General features: G+C 32.3%; 1 protein-coding gene across 2 annotated transcripts in view; it reads left to right on the forward strand.

Moving 5' to 3' along the window:
- Nucleotides 1–285: 285 nt before the first annotated feature.
- The window catches only part of esrrb (estrogen-related receptor beta), a 135015-nt gene continuing 114408 nt past the window's right edge, over nucleotides 286–20892 (forward strand). The window contains exon 1 of one of the 2 annotated variants that reach the window (XM_039741456.1): nucleotides 286–356. Coding sequence is in view for 1 of the 2 variants with exons in the window: in XM_039741455.1 (XP_039597389.1) it covers nucleotides 6963–7012 (50 nt within the window). In the remaining variant the exon portion in view is untranslated. Of the gene's footprint in view, nucleotides 357–6766; nucleotides 7013–20892 lie in introns of those variants that run through there. The other variant, XM_039741455.1, reaches the window with a different exon arrangement.

The following is a 20892-nucleotide window of genomic DNA, read 5'->3' on the forward strand; positions in this document are numbered from 1 at the left end:
TATGGGACTGCTAAAGTTTTCACATATCACTTCCTGTGTTCGCGCAACCTCTCTGCGGTGTCTTCTCCTGGGTGACAGGATGCCAGCTCTTATGTTACCTGTCCGAAATGGGCAGGTGCTCTGGCACTTTTTTCAGATCTTTTAATCCCTTCCTGTGACGGGGGAGGTAGGGCTGGAGTAGGTGGGGTGTAGAAAGTAAAGTGCAAGTCTGCCAAGTCAGAGGTTGGACCGTGTACGGCCCGGGGGAGGGGTCCGATCGTAGCACTTTTTATTACAGAACAATGCGCGAGCGAGGCGCACAGTTTAGCGGGAGCGCCGCTCTAAAGTGCACTCTGCGACGATGAGCTGCGGGCGCGGTAAGGCACCGCCGCGGAGACGCGCGCTCTCGGTCCGGCTCGGGCTCATACATCACACTCCATTAAAAGGCGTTTTCAAAGATATAGTTACTTAGAAGTCAGCCGATTAAAAGGAACCTCAGTTTGAAACGCCCCGGTCCGTTACATGTTGTATTCTAGAATATTTTGTTGACGTCTGTCTTATGCATCCAGTGCCGTTATTGATCATTTTTCTTTTAAGATAAATTAACTTTAATGAGGGTCGGAGAAAAATTGTCAATAACATCCTGAATGACATTTCTTCATACGTAATGGATTTGCAATGTAAAAATCACACTCAAACTTCGAAGATACCGGCTCAAGATAGTATATTCGAATGCATGTTAAGGGAGTGTTGTTATAAATGTTGCTAATACGCGTTTAAAAAAATAAACGACAAAAGTGGATGTTACAGGGTACACGTAGTCAAATATTTACGTATCTCATGTCGCTTAAACATCATATTACGTTGATGTACGCGTGAATGCCGAAAAGATTAAAGCTAGAGAAATATTTTCACTCAGTTTTGTAAGACTGAAATACACCATCATGAAAGTTTGCGCGTGGATTATTCTACTGCTCGTATTATCATGGGACAAACATTCTACATACAGGAATTGTAACGGTTAAACCTGTCAGGATTGGAATGAGAATTCTTTAAGACACCTGTTATCAAAACCTTCGGTTACTTCAGTAAAGCCTAAAATATTTCAATAGCAGACACCGGAAAAGTGAGCTGTGTATTTGATATGCAATGAAATAACCAACCAAAGATTTATCTAACCCGTTTTAAAGGGTTACGGCAATACAGCAACGTGCGTTTAAGACAGGAACCAACGCTGGACAGGATGCCACTCCATCGTAGGTCACAATCACGCGCATGCTCACCCGCTTAGCTTTGTGGGTATTATGGAAACACAAGTACACTAATGATTATCAAAACTTAATATATAAAATTTAGATATAATAATTTTTAAAAGTAATTTAGAAGAGTATAGGTGAAATCGTACGACGGATATGTATATGAAGGTACAACTGAAATTTAAGTAGCAGATCAGATAGTTAAATACATCAACCAGTGTTCCCCAAAATATTGAAAAAGTTCATATTAATTGTACAATTTGCAAAGAGAATTGTAAAATATCATTAGAAAAGTATTTACTGGAATCTTTTAAAGTGATCATTAATTCTTTAGTAATTTGAAAGTTTAGAACTCTATAAATTACTTAAAACTAAAATAATGAAAATTAATTTATCCTCAAATGTGTATGCAAGTAACTCACAACAAAAATTATTATATAATTCAAAATTATTATTTTTTGCAATCTAAAAATTCAGCAGTAAAACATATATATTGAAATTAATTTTAAGAAAACAAATAAATCATTACAAATTTTGTAGAAAACTTTATTTACTTGCCACAGTTTCTCCTTTTAGTAATATGTAAAAGGTTTCAAGAAATATCAGCTACATTTTTAGTACATTTAGATTGGAACTGTTCACATATATTTTAAAATAAAAGAAAGATTGATTATGTATTATTCTGTTTATACTGCTATTTATTCCACTTTGGGTTATTCTTTTCATTTTTCTAAATTATAAGTTTTAGTCTACTTTGATTTCAAATTAGTACACTAGGATGACAGCATCATTTTGCTTAGCAAAGTGAGAACAAAAGATATTTTCTTTCAGGGCCTGCACCAGGTCAGAACATAACCCTTTACACAATCTCTCTTCTTTTCCAGCACCTTGGTATTTTTAAACAGAACAGGCAACAGAGTGCCAGTAGCACAGCTAGACACATGTTCTTGAAGGTGCTACAACTGACATGACTTGACCATCAGCGGAGCACTTGCTTATCATGTGTTTTTGTGGTGCAACAGTAATTTTTCCCCTTAATAAGCATTTCTGTAACTACACAAGTACAGTATATTGCGTTTGTTCTTGAAGCCCAGTTGAAAATACTATATATATAATATATATAAATACTATAATATATTTCTGAAATATTCTGCATAAATTCAAAATCCTCTAGTAATGCTCTCCAATGTGTCAATATAATTTAATGAGAAAAAATAAATTCCACCAAAATTCTTTTATTTGACAAAACTGTTTTTCTGAAGAATTTTTGACACTTTTTAATGATTTATACAAATTTGACAATGCTCTTTAAAATTTGTATCTAAATGTCAAGAACATAGTAGTTGCTTAATTTATAAACATCTATAGACATGCAAGTGAATACATTTTAAAAGCTGAGATGAGATGTTGCTATTCAAAATTACTATTTTTTCAGTGCTTTAAGGTATTGTATCAAATGATGAGTAATAGTATTTTGATATATTGTGATTTCTTTTTTGATTTAAAGAAATTAATTATTGTGCTACTAATAAACATAAACAACAAATCCCTCAAAAGAAAAAATATTGCATCCCTTTTTAAAATACTATTTTTAGAGTAAGATCACCACAATCTGTTGTAAATGAAGTTAGGCTGGAATGAGTCTACTCGCCGTAAACACTTTGCCTTTATGACTTTAGGGTTCTTGTAGCAGGTGCAACTTTCAGTGCTATTTTTAAATTGTACGGTGTAGCATTTGCCTGCATTGTATGCTATAATCTATCAAATCATTGATTTTTTTTCTTTTGTGAAAAGCACATTTAAAATTACATGGTGTGACACAGTTGACAAAATAATCAATGCAAATTCGCTGACTTTAGTCTCTTAAAAGTACATTTAATTTGTATTTACATGCATTCCATTTACTGAAATACACTGTATACATTGGAGAAGAGCAGTTTATGAAGGAAAAAGATTTTGATTCACTCCAGCTAATAGTTTGTTAACTGGTTTGCTTAGGTGTTTTGCATTTTATGAATTGAGAAATTCTGAGATATTTAGTATTTGGTCTTAAATATCCAGTTTACTTTAGGGAATAATATCTAAACAATCATATTCATAAATGTAACTCTAGCTACATACTATGTTTCTTTTTTCAGGTGCAGCGTAAAATCATACATATGCAAACTCATTATGAAATGAGAAATCAGCTTTATTTTTTGTTTTTAATAAATTGTTAGACATACCACTGAAATAAAATGAAAAGTTATTGTAATGTGTTTGAGTTCTGAAAGTTGTGAGGTAGTACTATCTCCTGTTAGCATGAGGAAGAGTGTCATTTCTCCTTGATTATCCTAGAGAGAGGTCAGTTTGTATCTCACTAATAAAATTTCAATATAGTTTTACTTTCCAGTGAGTGGTATGGATTTTTAAATGGATTCAGCTTTTGATAACTGTCAAAAAGATGTGTACATTCTTTGTAGAAAAAACAATAAAAATACACACTCTCTAAAATGTATTTGACGTTAAAGTTTGATAGTGGTTTATAATAAATTAGTTGAACTTTTCAAATAATGTTTTCAGTTGAGTTTAAGAGTAAGAATATATTCAGTGTTCAAACGTAAAAATAAGTTAAACATCTGATGTAGAGTTTTTTTAAAATAAATGTCAAATCTTCATAGTCTTTCAGCATCCTCAAACAGATGTTGAGTCTGTTATCATTGTTGAATTTGTAGAGAACATCACATGTGGCTTAAGTTCAGACACTTCTTACCACAATTATGTGATTATAGCCATTTCATTACATCACTGTTTGGAAATAAAATTCAAACCATGTCTTAACTGATCTAAGGGTGTTTGTCCTATCTCACCTGCAACAAATATAAACTTTGTTTTCATCTAAATAATCAAAAACATGTCACTTTGTTTGCATTATTTTGGCAATGTCTGCTAATACTGAGGGAGAAGGACAGAGAGAGAAACTGTAGTTGTTTTTAATGTGCTTAGTTTTCTTCCATTGTATATTTGTAATTAATAACTGTTTATGATGGTGTTACATGCTTTGTACATTCAAAATATTTTACAAACTTTTTTTAAGCCTTAACTTTGATGAATCAACATCTCATCAAAGACATTATCACAATTTGTCACCACTAGTATTGTGATATATAGATGTAATTTCTCTGCACATTTCACTTAGTGTATTGCAGATGGATAGATTGATTTTTTCATATGTAAAATTAGCATTTTATCTTAAGCATTTGAAAGAGAATCAGTGCTAGGGGCAAAAAAATTCATAACAGCCTGCATTAGACAGAAAGATAGGTGTGAAACACATTATGTAAGATACAAATTTAACTAAATATGAAATGTACAATTTAAAATAAAGATTTTAATAGATGGCTGTAAAGTATACTACATATTTAATATATATGAAAGACACTATATAAATAAATAACATTTCCTTTTTCTCATTTATGTATATCTTCCTTTGTGCTTCCCTTAAAAGAAGTCAATCAATGGAGCATATATTATGATTTCATGGCATCTTCTTCTACAATCTGGCAATAAACCTTTTTCTTTCACATTACAGGCACTCAAATCAGTTCTCTGTAATGTCCTATCTTTTCAGCCACACTCTTGTTGAAAAGTGATGAAATACCAAAGTTCCCTATAAACACATGGCACAAGTGTAGTTTCACTGTTTGTGTTTTCTGCTTATAACCTCCTTAAATATCAAAATACAAATAACCAAAGTAAAATGGCCATATTATGACATCTAACATATGTGGTTTCAGTTCTTTAACAAGCAGTGTTACTGGTCTCTATTTTACCTTTTTATCTGGCATTATCTAAAACTCACACTGTATCTGTTTGCACTTTAAATAACCTAATGGAAAAAGGAGCATTGTGGTGCTTGTTATACTGTGCTTAGACTAATAGAAAAGAAAGATACTTCAGGGAAATTGTAAACTGAAGTGAGATCTGTTCTGTTCTGTTTTATTATTAAAAAAAACTGATCTGGTCCTCAATGCATTAAAGTGCATCTTTAAAGTTTACCCTTTTTTCTGGTGTAGTGAAAAATGTGCACGTCTTATAGTCTAAGATACAGGAAATATCACAATGAACAATAGATAATATCATAACCTTATTATAGCATAAATGTTTAGGTTTTAGTCTTCAATTTTGTAGTTGAGGATTTAGTAGTTTAAGATGTAATTTGTCACTTTTATCAACTGTCATTTAAGTGTTTGCATTTAATAAAAAGGTTCGGAATAAAAGCAGGTCAAATATTAGGATGTCTGAAAGAACATGGAATGCTGCAACATTTGTGTTTATTTTGGACTGTTTTTACTTTCTTTTTGCATTAATATATTTTAATTTTCAATACAAAGATTAATCAATTTTACAAAGCAACAAAAAGCAGATATTTTAATAATTCATTTTCATAATCTAAATTAATTAATTATAGATCCATATTGACAAAAGCTAAAAAGTGTATCAGAACTTTATAGTTTTAAATATACAGTCGCAAAAGTCAAATCACGTGAAAGCATGAATCTGGGTATTATTTTATTGTTATGATAAAAATATTTTTCCGATAAATGTACAAAAATACAACTATTTGATATGAATTAAACATTATCCTTTATAGTAATATGTATACAAAAACTATACCATTTATACAAATGATTTCATTCAGATATTTTGACACATTCACTTGTAGAAATAACCTGTTCATGATACATTTTTAGCAAAGAAGCTTCAAAATAGTTTATATAGATTTCTTCATTAAATAACATTCATATAGCTACTTCCTCTTGTATTTGGGGGGTATATTAGCATATAGGCAGTATGTGAAAAGGAATGTGGCAACTTTGTTGCTTATCAGCTGCATAAAGGAAGCTGCAACCTTTTTAGTGCTGATAATAATCCACAGCTTCTTCAAAATTAAATATTTCCTTGTTAAAAAGGTTGATGATTACACATGATAACAGAGTACCAAGTGTAATTCTGATTGATTGCCTTTTCTTACATTTGACTGAAAACAGTTAATGATCCAATTCATATTTACAAAAATGTCCTAAATGGCCTTTTGCTGCTTCCCATCTTCATCATTTTTTTACCCGCTAGAGGTGTGAGCTAACAGGCCTCTGCGTGTACTGTGTAACTAGAAAGGCTATGCATGTACTATCTTGGATCTTTTTGTTTCTGTAGCCTACTGGCTGCTTTTACTCTTCCTGACACCCTTCCCCTGCCCAGCCCAGCCCAGCCCAGCTCGGCCAGCCTGCACTGTCGCTTTAAGTCCAGCCCCTTAGAGCCAGCGAGCAGCAGCTGTTCCATATTCATCAGACTCCTCTGTCTTAAAGAGCCTTGTGCTGTCCATGGCCAGCCTCATTCCTCTCACTCTGTCTCTCACTGTCTCTCGTGTTTAGCTCTCCTGCTTTCTCCCTCCCTCTCCCTCTCTCTCTCTCTCTCTTTTTTCTCACACACACACACACACACACATACACACACACCCCTCCCATTTCATACATATACACACACACAAACACACACTGAAACACAAACACGCACATGCACACACCCACCCACACACACACACCTATAGACACAATACACACGTGCGCTGGAGTCTGGGCTTTGCTCAAGGAGCGCTATCTGCTGCTGTCCTCTCGCTTTGGGTGAATTGGTGTCAGTTCTCACTTTTGCTCTTGCTCTGATTCCTGGAATGCTAAATCTGGACTGATGGACATTTCAGAACTTTGTATTTCAGACTCAATCAGCTATCACAACCAGTAGGTGTACTTTTTTGTTGTGTGTCTATTCTCTTTTGTCTGTCTTTGATCTATTTCATTACAACTGCTATTTGTTTCATCCTGTTCAACTCTGCGGAGAGGCTAGGACCACTACCTTAGGTTTCACAACAGTAGCTCTTCTAGAGACTGCTAAATCTAAAAGACACTTTTAAGTCAAGTTATATAATTTGTCTAGCATTTCACAACTATCAGCATACTTTTTTGTATTTTAGTGGTTTTGCTATAAAAAAGGTCAGTAGATACTTTTTCAAATATTAGGCTATAGTGATGTTATGGAATTTTGGAGTGAAGTTTTGCAGTTCGTGCTAATGCTAAGATATTTGTTTGACACAGCATCAAATGAAGCAGGTTAGGCAAAGTGATCAGACTGAATAATTAGAAGAGGATTATATTTTACAGTATTTCCCATAGTCAGGCAAATAAATGCGTACCTCTTCCTTGTTCTTTGTGAGTGCCAGCAAATTTTGGAGAGGCGGAGGTGTTTCTGTGCTATTGGCTTAATGGGAAGTCAGGCAATGTGTCTTCGCTGCCCTTTGATCCACTACTGTAAGAGCGAGTTTTGTAACAGCCCTTATTTTTTTTTTTTACTAATTTTAAAATATCTAATTTTTGGTCATTTTTATTTGTGTTATGCATTCTGTAGTGTATAGATTATTAATTGGTTTTCAATTTTAAAATGCAAACTCCGCTTGCTACAGATAGTTTATATGGATTTTGTAGATGGTATGGTTTAAACATAGATGTGTTATCAGAATGACCAACTGTTTAATATAAGTGGCAGTTAATGAAAGGAGATACTAAGAAGTGAGCAGCAGAGTAAGGATACATTGGTTTTAAAATATACCGAAAAAAAAGTGCTTTAGAGAGTGAGTAAGAAGACTACCATCTGTCTCTGGACACCAGCTACTGCAATTTAAATGGTGATAGATTTTCTCTCCCTTTATTAACCCTAATAAAGACACATTGGCAGGGATCTCATTTAACCCACAAACTTGCTGCCACTTAAAATTAATCCAGTTTTAATCTGCTTTGCATTTAATGCTGATCTGGATTAGAAAGCTCTTTAGGCAGCATTGCACTTTGCATGCAGGTTTCAGTTAAAATCACTTGCCTTAAACCTTTTCAAAGTCTAGATGTTACATAGTTCTTTTTATTTACATGGTTCAGATATTTTACCCAACATTTGGTTACAAACACAAATAAAATCGTAACTTTCTATATCAAAATAAACATTTAATTTTGTCTAATGTAAATTTAACACAATATATACACATAGTCCCATAAAAGTTAGAATTTATTGCTTTAATATCTATTTTATTTTACTCAGTATACTGTTCATGTATCATGTGAAAGAGTTTTACAAAGTATTTGCATACTAAAACATACAGTATTTTAAAATTCACGTATAATGGTTATTCATGATGAATATATACACTTTACATTACAAAGCACATAAATACAAAAATAACAGTATGTGTGGCTTTACTTTACATTTTGGCTGCTTTTCTTTTTCTGTTAGCGCTGATTTATGCTAAATGAGACAGAGTGAGTAAAAATTTTTAAATGTATCATTTCTGGATGACATTTCAGTTTGTTTCAAGCACTGCCATATAAAGTGCATTTTGCATTTTGATTTGTTATGTAAAAGATATGAAAAATTTGCAGTTCCCCCAGTCAAATCAATTTTATGTGCACAATTTGTTTCACGTATTATTAAATTCATTTTGTTGACTTGATACGTAACTCAATTTTCCATTATATATTTTGTTACGAAGTATAGTAGCTTAAACTAAATTCATCAGATTTAGTTTCTTTAAATCTAACCTTTACCGTTTTAAGAGGCACATTCCACATGGTATTAAATTTAAACATATATTTTGTTTTTTATATGTTTCTTTAATTTCATGAACTAGTGTCGATAATTAAACAAGAAAGGGCATTAGAGATGTATGAATATACCAGACACCAATGTAACCTTTATATTATGCTGGTACTTAAAATTAAATTATCTATCTATCACAAAGTTTGTTTTAAACCTCATTGATTTAACTGCTTTATTTAATAATAAAAGTTTCTCAATGTGCATTATCATTCTTACAGTATCTTTCCAAGCACTGTACAGAATTTTAAATAAACCACATACAGTGTAATATAAAAGCAGTCATATACTTACAGCCAGGCTGATTTCAATATGATTAATTATATAAAAAAAATAACATGTACAATGCACTTTAGAGTATTTTCAGACAATATTAAAAAGTGTGAACTAAAATATTATACATTTTTCAATTAATAAGGAGAGCTGTGAAGTGAGTCAAAAATGAGTTTAATTTACTATATATTTTTGGCTGAGACTAAAAAGAAAGGTGTACTTTTTAATAGCACAAATGCTTTAAATGTTTATGCTTAATACTACCATTTGAAAATTTGTAATGTTTAATTTTGCTTACGGAATATATATTTAAACTTTTGTTTGTTGAGTATCATTTAGTATACTACATTGTTATTAATATTAAAGTGGTAATTTTTATACAATCATCCTCATAATATATTTCCAAATGTTAATAAATATTACAAGTTAGTATATTTTTATTTAAATGTTTGAATTTTCCCTGAACATGCTAGGCAGAGAAAGGTGATGTCTTATTCAAAATAACAAACAGCTGTTTATTGAAATAATTGGTATTTGAATAAAGTTGCACCATATGCCAATATGAAATTTGAGTTTGATCCAAAAATACATATTATACTAATGACATGTTAGAGAAATAGCATTAAAGAATAAGAAATATACTCAGTGTTATCAAAAACAAAATAGTATATAGCAGGTTTTAAAAGTACATTAGTTTATGTATAATTATGCATTTCATGTGAATAAAATTTTCCACATTTGTTTATTGATCCTCACAAAAGTGTAAAATGCAGCAATGAAGATTTCTTATTTTCCTTACAAGGTATTCATCAAATAACTAAAATGTGAATGATTTCTAGAATGTGTATATCATACAAGTACAACTGTAGCATAATAAAAATAAATGTGAAAATGTAAGTAGTAAATAAACAAACACTCTAACCTCTGAATAAGATATCTTACCAATAATCCTCAGTTTATTGGTAAACGTTTTGGTATAGATTTAAGAGTCAAAGATTTTTAAGGAAGCTAGAAGACTTTATATTACAAATTATATACAGTAAAATGTAAATTACATAATAGTTATAACTATTACTTAGTTTACACACCTCATTACTATAATGTATATAAGCATTTGTGAAGCACAAAGCGATACATTTAAAGTTGCACCCTGTTGAAATAAGAAACCAAACTGTGAATATACATTTTCAGTCAACTGATAAGTCAGTATCGCCGTTAATTTTAAATTTATTCTCCCAAATATGTGCATTAATATAGGCTATTAAACTATTCTGCCTAAATTATTATAAACAGTTACATCTTGAAAAACAATTTCTTCGACTTTTAATATCTGACAGTGTAAATCTACCTTGGATTAGGCATGCAATATATTTGATGACTGGTAGAGATTGACAGGTATATCATTTTCTAAAAACAAAAACTAAGAAGAAAAATATTATTTCCTTTTGAGATTTAAACTTTGTGTGTTATTCATTATCCATCCATTCATTTTTAAATCTTTTAAATTCACCTTAGTATCAGTTTCTTTATATTCAGTATTTTACACTCAACATAACATACATTATTTCTGTATTAAATTATGGGGATTTTAAACCACCAAGTTTATCAGTTATTGTAGAGTAAAAGCTCTTTTAGGCTTCTTTCGTCTGGATTTGGTGTTTCTTGTATATCCAGTTTGGTTAGTTCTTAATGTCTTAATTTATGTAAAAAGTAGCATTACGGTGGAGTATTTAACTACACTGCCCCAGGGAACTGAATTCAATTTGTGCTCTGGTCACTGTCTGTTTAGAATTTGCAAATTCTCCTCATTCCTGTGTGAATTTAGTCTGTGCACTTCCACGTCACAAAGCATCTAGTAGTTTGAGCAACTGAGGGTGTGTACATGAGTGCTCCTTGTAGTTGACTACCATTTCATGCGAGACAGATCCTGCCTTGTGCCCAATGAGATCAGGAAAGGCTCCTGCACTTCCAAATCTTGTAATATCCTTTTTCGAGCATGAATAATTTTCTCTAATGGAAAATGGACCCTGTGCCAAAATAATAACCGACAGAAAACATAACTGAGGTAAATGTTTTATGCCATTATTCTAAATTGTAGTCAAGATGATTATGACAGTGTACAGTTTTAAAAAATTATTAAAATTGTTAGAGCCTGTTGCTTTAATAAGAATAATCTAAAGATAATGCTGCTATGGAAAAAATTGCTTTAGTAGTCTGAGAATTTTGGAGAAAACATGCGTTATCAAATTCAAAATTATTGATATTAAAGTCTATTGTTTTACAGTATATAATTCATAGTCTTCAAGGAGAAACTAATCAAGATCAAAAAATTGTAAAAGCCATTCACTAGAGTATGGAACTGAGAAATGTTTTTTAGTTTTGATTAATTAATTTTTTTGCAAAATTTTCAGGTAACATAAAATCGGATAATAGTAAATGTGATGGGATAAACATACGTGTACAACATAGTTTATGGCAAGTTTATAATGTATTGATTAAGAAACACGTTGTTTTTCAGTTTGCCAAAGTTGAATTGCCATATTTTAAAAGAACCTACATTTACCATTATCCATCACTGTACTGTTCAGACTGCTTTATCATGAGAATGTATCCTGTACTTCCATACAAGCATGAGGGATAATATGTCAAAAGAGTGTTTTAGGAAGAACCTACACTATGAATATAGCTATGACTGAGGGGGGACAAATATGTTTTATGAGTATTAGAGTCTCACTTTGAATTGAATCTTAAAGAGGAATCTCTCATATAGCCCAGTTTGAGAGACAGCATCTGCTGGAATGGCAACTTAAAATTAGATGTTTGTGGTGCAAGGAGATGGAAATTATGAGAAAGGAAAGAATGTCCATTATGTTGAAATGAAAGAGGGTAATAAGGGTCCCAGTTCAATTTAAGCCAATGGCTAGACTGGATCGTAAAAGATTAATTTAAAACTGAGCTAAAATGTGTGCAATTCATTGTCAATGTGTGGCCAAAGTAGGCATACTATTTAAAAGTTTCAACTGATTTTGTTGCATGTTTATGCAAAATAATAGAGAACAGTCATTCATTTGGTAACTAATTTAAAAAACACTGAAAAAAAAGATTTTTTTTAACCTAAAAAGGTTTTCTGAAATTCCTAGTTCTGAAAAAGCATAGTGACTGACTTTAATTCTATGCTACATGAACAATCCCCATAAATGATGATTTAGGACAACCAACTACAGGAAATGCTGAAGGTGATTTAATGCATGATCACACATTTTGTATGCATCACAATGGTTTCCACCAGCTTAGAGTAACATATCCAAAATGGGACATTGCTCTAAATAAGACTAGATCAATATGTCAATTATCTAGAATAAGGTTTCGCTTAATTTCTCTCATTGAATCCAGAAAGCATAAAGTTACTTTAAGTGAATTCCTAGGATTCAGGAAGACTTAAAAATAAATGAAAACTGTTTCAGATAAAATATACTTTTTCAACACAATACTAGTCCCAGTGAATACAGAATACACTTTTTCATTACAATATACAGTGGATTACCTCTATACACTGATGCCTCATTAATTAATAAATAGCCATAATGTAGTTTCACTCCTTTGCTCAAACAATATTATTAATGTGGTTGATTTTACATTTTCTTACATCAAAATCAAAATTTTTACATCATAATAATGAAAAATACACCAGTATGAATCGACTTCAGTCTGTTTTACCGAGACAAATAAAAGATGTAGTCATTTCATTCTCTTTGAGCCCAGAATTAATACAGCGACAACAAATTTTATTTTTTTACTTTTAAAATTACTATAAAACTTCATTGCAAATTAATTGTATATTTTATTTCTTTTTTGTTTTGACCATTTACATATTTTACTTTAATGAAATATAGTTTTTATTTGAATATTGTTATTTTATATACATATTAGGAATTCCAACATGTATTTCTATAATAATCAAAAATGTTATACGGCATTTTCACAATTTTGTTTATTATGTACTACTATGTACTTGTGCAATAAGCTCTATAAAATAAAATACTGTAGCTCTAACAATCTATGATTTGTATAAAATATGAAATAATAAAAAATGAAACCTAGATATGATTGATGATAATGAATTATTGAATGGTGTCCCGTATGCTGTGATATAACCACGTGAAGGGCTTATAAATTAAGCATTAAATACCAACTATGTTAAAATTTAAGATGAACTGCATAATTTTCTCTGTAATTTTTAAAAGTTTATATATTTTTTTAATTTTATTAAGACTTACGAAACATCACAGTCATTTTAGTGTAACATGTATATTCACTTTTGTCATGTGATTTTGTTATTGTGCACAAAAAGGAAAACATATCCACCTAACTAAAAGCAGATCTATTGAAGCAAATTATGGGACGACTAATTGGGCATGACTGTTTCACTCTTTGGTTGAAGGGTGCTTAAAATAACGATTAACTGGAAATCTCTTAATTAAAAATGTAAATATTTTTGCTGTAAATGTTTATAATTGCTGATTTGTACTTTATATATGATTGTTACATTGATGTTTCTAAATAAATCAAATGTATTTCTAGTTAAGTAGTCAAGAAATGCATGAACCTCAAGGTTCGGTTCCTTTACAAGGGAGCTGAAAACAGAGAAAGAGCCAATTCCATTAGTGTATCTCAAGTTAAAAGCTCTTTGTGAAATTAGAAAGTGTTCTTGTTTACAGAGGTAATCAGATTTTTGTAGTCTTCCTCAAGATGGTATCAAGAGTTCAGGCAGGGGAGAGTAGCTGATGCTGTCTTAAAAGATGCAATCCAGATGGGATCAGCTGACAGTAATTTAGTTTAGGAATACATTAGTGAAACAAGCATTTGTGCATGATCAGAGATCCCAGAATTAGCAAGTCTTTACAACGCAAGCTTTACTCTTAAGTGGCATTTCTAAATTTGTTACCATCTTAAATTTTATGAATCTAAGCACAGAAAGCAAATATTGCAAAGTGCAAATGAACCCGAAAGAAAGCAAAGCAGGTATCTAAAAAATGGTGCACCAAAAACCCAAGAGATGAAGCTGCTATATTTTATAACAAATAAATATTCTATTAGCTAAAGACAATTTTATTTTAACAGCTGTGCACTCTGTGTCACATATCCTGAATATTTAACAAGGCAATTCTCTTTTCTTCTTGCTAGTCTGCTCTAAGCGTCCTGGGGAGGTTGTTCTCATGAATTCTAGGTGCTTGAGTAAGTTGGGTAGAGCTCTCTTCTGTCAGATGTCTTTTTTATTTATGACAGGCAAACATGTGGGAAAGGCATTTTCTGTGATGGACACAATAATGTTTTGTGCAGTCTCTTCTGCACAGTTACATTGTCAAAGGTATATTCTGATTGGTAGGTGTTCAGTTTTCGTTGTCAATGAAAGTGCTTATATTCTGTTAACCATAGCTACAAATAACATCAGATATTTACTCAGCTAACAAGTTTTTACATTTTCTTTGTGCAAGTGAAAAATCCATTTAAAAATTAACAGCTGTTTTGGAAAACCAAGGCTGCAATATCCCACACTATCTCTATGAAAGCTGCTTAACCCCACAACACTAGCAAAAGGGCTTCCACAGATTGCTGTCATCTAGACTCTACAAAATTATAATAAAATTTCTAGTGTTTAGAACATAATGAAAAGTTTAATTACACCACATAAAGAACAGAGATGATAACAATAGCAGACACCTCGCTTGGCTTTATAGTTTTTTTTTTAATTACTTGCTGTTTTTCTTGAAAAATGTTTTTCTGACAATAAAAAATTATGTTTTGGATGATTATATGATTGTTTCTAGGTCATATGGTCTCCTAATCACCTCCACCTACCCTTAACTTGCAGTTTCTATTCATACAAGTGCGAAACTGTATACTGCTATTTTATTTGCTTTTGTTTAGTCAGTAACTGAACACTGTTTATTAGAAGCACTTGAATAAAGGTAAATTATAAATTTGGTTGTTATGTTACAGAATTAACTAGAATAAAGCATTGTTTTAGGAATCAGATTGCTATTTTCAAATAAATGATGATACAGAGAAATGTGGGACAGCAGAAAGGACACAGCAGCAAAAAAAGTCTTACACAACTAATCTTATAAAGAAGGCAATATATATTTAATATGCACTTACATTGTACCTTTACCAAAATTAAACATTACTTTACATTTTTTGAGGTCACCTATTGTAGACAAAATTCAAAATGGTAGATTGCTTTTTCTAAAAAGCATTAAGTGTTCGAACAACACTGAAACAGAGAAGCAGTCATATTAAGTGCTTTATTACAGAGCATCTGACAAGACACAGGGAATAAGCATAACAACTTTTGTCTGGGTTTTTCTTTTTGCACCCTTGATTTAGAGTGGATAGGTAGAAATGGTATATTTTGTAGTATTTGCGAGGGCCATAATGGACAGGAATGATGGGGCACCAATGGAAATGCTTAAAAATGTTCATAATTAAATTGTGCATGTTCAAAAATTCAATGTATTTTAATTTTATTAAGCACTATTAACAGGCTGGCAAGGTAACTGACTCAGAGACTGAGCATCCTTAGTTTGAATCCAATGCCTGTTCATTCACAAAAACATGCAGTTTAAGTTAACTGGCAGTTTCAAACTGGCCCGGTGTGAGCGTGAGTATGTGCACACGAGGTGGCCTGTCTTGTGATCATTGCTGGTGGTATAGGCTGTGGCCCCATGATACTAAATTGGATGAAGTGGGCCTGATAATGTTATGTTCGTTTCACTTTTAAAAGAGATGTTGCACGCTGCTGCCTTATAGCTCCATGAGATTGTGCTTGAATGCTGGCTCAGTCACTGATGGTGTATAGTTTGCAAGTAATCCTCCTGTCTATGTGGGTTTTTATCTTATCCCTAGATAATTTACTTTTTCCCACTCAGAAACATGCATGTTAGGTCAGTTGGTCCTATGTGAGTGGGTTGGTTTGTGCGTTAATACCCTCTCTGAGGTGCTGCCTTGTACCTGGTGATTAAGGTTTAGAAATTGGCGGGAGAGTAGTAGAAACTTCAGCATTTTAAAGCAGACAGAAATACAGTGCATTCTAAACATCTATGCCAGAGTACTAACAGGAATGTCTGTAAGACTTGTTAAAGGTGGTGTCAGAAGTAACTGGAAGAATATGAAATTCAAGGCGAAATAAGCAGGCTTTGACATTTACTGTATACTTTAAGCAAGATGAAACTAGTTATCCATGCTAAGTTGGGCAGTTATGTTGGCAAAATCTGAACACCCAGCATAATCACAGTGATTCTGAAGCCATACAGGCTGAGGGCAAAAAATATGATTAAATCAGTTACAGTTGCACAATACAGAAGTACCATACAATCACTTCTAGAAAATGCAGACTGTGTAAAGACACAGAATCATGAACATGTCAGGCAGTAACATTATTAAGTTAAATCGGCAAAATGTGTACTTTTAGTGAAGAATTTAAAATTTAAATTGGACTGAATTATCATCCAGTTTTTAGGCTATTGTGACAATTATAAACATAAAGCCAAATGGTGTTTTAAAGAAAACATAGCAGTTAAACAAAAATAGGACATCTTCTCTTATCTTGTCTTGTCTTTTGTTAGTGTCACAGTGGTTAATACTTTTCACAGATCCAGCATCCCAATTCAAATCCCAAGTCTGCTCACTGAGTCTCTGGGTTTTTCTCTGGGTAATCCAGGTCTCTTCCCATGTGCCAAAGATGTGCATGTTAGGTTGATGACTGACTTTAACCTGACAGGGTGTCAATGAGCATGAATGAGCATGGTCTATGAATGTGTGTGCCGTACAAAGAATGACTTTCGTTGTTGGATAGGTTCGTGTATTGTGTTGAAACAGTTTTTCTTTAGAGTAATCCTTTGATACTCTTAATGCTATCCTTCTAGTACAGCAATTCTGTCTATTTTTGAGATTCTTCCATATTTTGCGTCATATTTAAACAAATGATGTACTTGTTCTCTAGTGTTTCTTAACATTTTGTTCTTCAGTTCATCTGTTGGATTAGATTTTTTAACTTTAATTGTACTGTTCTTTTTACCTATTTCAATATGTTGACAACCTCTGTGGTAGTATGCCACACAAACAATATGTACTGTTTTGTATTCGAAAGTCGGTAGTCCTGAGTCCTGAGTGGTTTCATTTTTCACACATTTTTCTTATATTTTTGTTATATTCCTTAATGCATACGTATGTGTAGAAATGCACATACCATACTGTAAACAACAATGCAACTTTGCAAATAATGTTGGAGATTTCAGGTGATTAACTGATTCTTTGGGACTAGAATACTCTTTGTGCCCCAGAGTTCTACTAGTACTGGAACAAGCTAACCTCACTTAACAAAGAAAATTTATTTTAATGTTTTGTATTATTTTCTGAAAGCTTTTGGTTAGTTGTATCTATGGCAGGCTTAAAGAGTGACAGATATTTATGTTAATAATCTAATAACACTAATCTGAAATTACAGTACAGCAAAAGATTAAATAAAGGAAAAGGGGGTGCATTGAATCAGTGGTTCTAATACTGATTAGAACAGGTTTTATAAAGCAGATGTGAGGTAACATAATCAAACATAACAACATAATCATAACATAACAATCAAATGCATACTTTTTTGCCTGTACCATCATGCCATTTATAGAACAGTTTGAGTTTGTTCAAACAGTGTGAGTTCAATGTAATAGTGTCTTAAATTATTTTGCAGCTGATACACTCTTTACATTTCAGTATTACAGTATTACTTCAGATGTCAAGTTAAACATTTTATTAGATTGCTCTATTCATTATCCATTATCAAAGAATACGGTAAATGCATGAAGAACAGCAAAATCAGCATTACCATCATAATTAACATTGTTATAAACTATTAACAATTATGAGCATCTTTTCAAATCATAGAAATGCATGGAAAGAGAGCAGTGGAAAGTTTTGAAGCTGCGATAAAAAGAAATTAAGTCAATTTTGCATTTATAATATCTGTCACTTTGGCTAGTACAAAGATTGTAAATCATGGACGCATATAGATCAACGAGTAACTACTAAGGTAATATGTAATAATAACAATAAATATAAGAGTTCATTTTAATACTTGTCTGTTTTAGATTAACCTGGTTTTCAACATTCAGTACATTTCATAATTACACAGTGCATACAGTACGGTATGAGAGTAGAACTGCTCTTTTTATTAGTGTGTCCAGGTCTCGAAATAAAGGTGTCAATGGACCTCAGCTCTTGACACCAAGGATTGCTATTTTGATTTAGTAACACGGTTATTTGTAACCATTTTCAGGGACTTGGTTGGAAGGCTTGAGTGTTCAGCACAATAATGATAGCATATGTCCTCATAAATTAAGAGTTGAAGGATGCAACATCCTTCTTTTTCATAACAGAAGAATGTCAATGAGCCTGTTTTTATTTATACCGTAAACATAAATGGGAAACTTCAATGTGAGTTGCTTTTCGGATGTGTACGCCTAATTCTCAGTTTTACCCACTGCACTTTTCCCCCTGTTATTCTAAATGTTACACAACAATGAACAAAAATTTAATGTAGCATACTGTGATGAGAGTGCTAGAGACCCTGCTTGGATACCCCACAAAAGCATTAATACACAGTAGGATGTGCTGGTCAGGTGAAAGTGAAAGTAACATATGAAGGGCACAATCTAGGGATTACTGTCTATAACCTATAATAGAGTTGCACCTTGAATTAAAAAGCAAAGGATAAGAAAAGGGCAAAATGCGTATTCTTCATTTTTTAGCAGTAGACATCTAAATCATGTAATAAAAAGCAAGAAACCATATCATGGAATAACCGACTGCATTCTTGTGAATTATCAGGTAAAGCATGAAGGACAAAAATTCTTGTATACATGCCTGCACCCTGATGACAACAGACCTTGTGTTCTTAGATACCACGGGTTGTGAGACATGAAGGGCAATATCCATGAGCGCACATGTTTATTTGTGAATTTCCCCTTGGGATTAATAAAGTATCTATCTATCTATCTATCTATCTATCTTGTTACCAGCAGATTGTAGCATAAGGCAGAAAGAGTTCCACCACTGAAAATGGAATATACCTATAAAATAGGAAAGACAAAATTTATATTCTCACATGTTCATCCAAACCTTGGAACCCTACATAATTTTATCAAAAGTGAAGATAAAATATTTCATGACAAAATATATACATACTTTTTTTCAAATTTGTTAAGTCTAACCATAGTAGTTCTTAGAATCTTCTGAAAACAGGACTGTAAAGACTTGTATTAAGTGTAAAATTTTAACTATTTCCAATTATGACAACAGCATTCAAGGTTTGGGCATTAACTTGGTAAATGTGGACTACTTGTTTGCATTGCAAAACAAGAATAAGGGCTTAAATTCACAGATCGTCCGCACTGAAAAACAAGAATGAGTAAAACTCACGGTCTGTGACATAATATATGCAAGTATTACTTTTACAATAAAACACAACTAACTGCATAGTTAGAGCACAATTAAAATTAATACTTTCCTTCCTATATCTTATTTTCAAATCTTTCTACCTTTTCTTGATTGTGATTAGACATGATGTATTTTTCTTTCTCTAAATAACTGTTTAATTTCCACTATCGTGAGCAACTGATGTCTGCAGTTGGCAAAGGAATGTGTTTGTATGTGTGTTACTTTGCGGCACTGGAGCATTTTACTCTGCTCTCTTTTTGTAGCACTAGATAGAATACTGTCCTGAACCCCCACCCCACACCCACTCACAACCACATTGGTTTGTTAGTTGGTTTGTTCATTTTAGTGAAAAGTAGCTGATTGGGAACAAGAAATTTACACCTTAAAGGAGGGCAGCTTGCTCCAGCAGGACTTGCTGTGTTTATCAGGGAATGTTATTGGTATTGAGCGTGCAGTCGTTTGAAGGTTATGTTTCTGAACAGTAATTGAAATGCAAAATAACATTAGGATCAATGGTTAGTTCTGTTTATTTATTAAATCAATATCGAAACTGTCCATCATGAGACTCCCTCTGATTCTAACTGACAGCTTATCCAAGTACACAATGTATGGAGCCATACAGAATGACCTCTGATAGGTATTCTTTGTTTCATATGAGGACTTTTCTTGATCCCTCTTAGTCAGAAATGTGAAAGTTGACATTGCAGTAGACGCCAAAGCAGACTCTGCACCGAGGGAGGAACAAGTGAAGGGCAGAGTTAATAGGGAAACAATATTGCCTATTGTGTGATGTCACAATCCTTACCTTATGATGTCAGTCCAACACTACAGTTACACTGGAAAGTGTGACAGAAGTACTTTGGTTCCAAAAATATAATATTAAAGTTTCCTTTAATATGAAGTATAAAGTACTCTTTTATGTTAAATTAATTAAAACTGGGAATGTGCTGAAGTAAGGATTATTTAATTATTGTTATTATTCTTTATTATCTCTATATGTATGCAGGTCCAACAGGTAATAGAGTCCATCATAGAATAAAGAGAAATCAAGACCCACAAGTGTGTGTATGAACAATATAAATGTCAGTTAAATTAACATTTTTGAATCAAATACATTTCAAACTGTTTTGTACATCTTGTCATTTAAAATATTTAATTTTTTTTATTAAGTAAAATTGAAACTGTTTTTGCACACTTTGCAATATAAACACTTAAAACA

This window comes from Polypterus senegalus, chromosome 18 (assembly GCF_016835505.1).
Source record: "Polypterus senegalus isolate Bchr_013 chromosome 18, ASM1683550v1, whole genome shotgun sequence".
Taxonomy (NCBI): Eukaryota; Metazoa; Chordata; class Cladistia; order Polypteriformes; family Polypteridae; genus Polypterus; species Polypterus senegalus.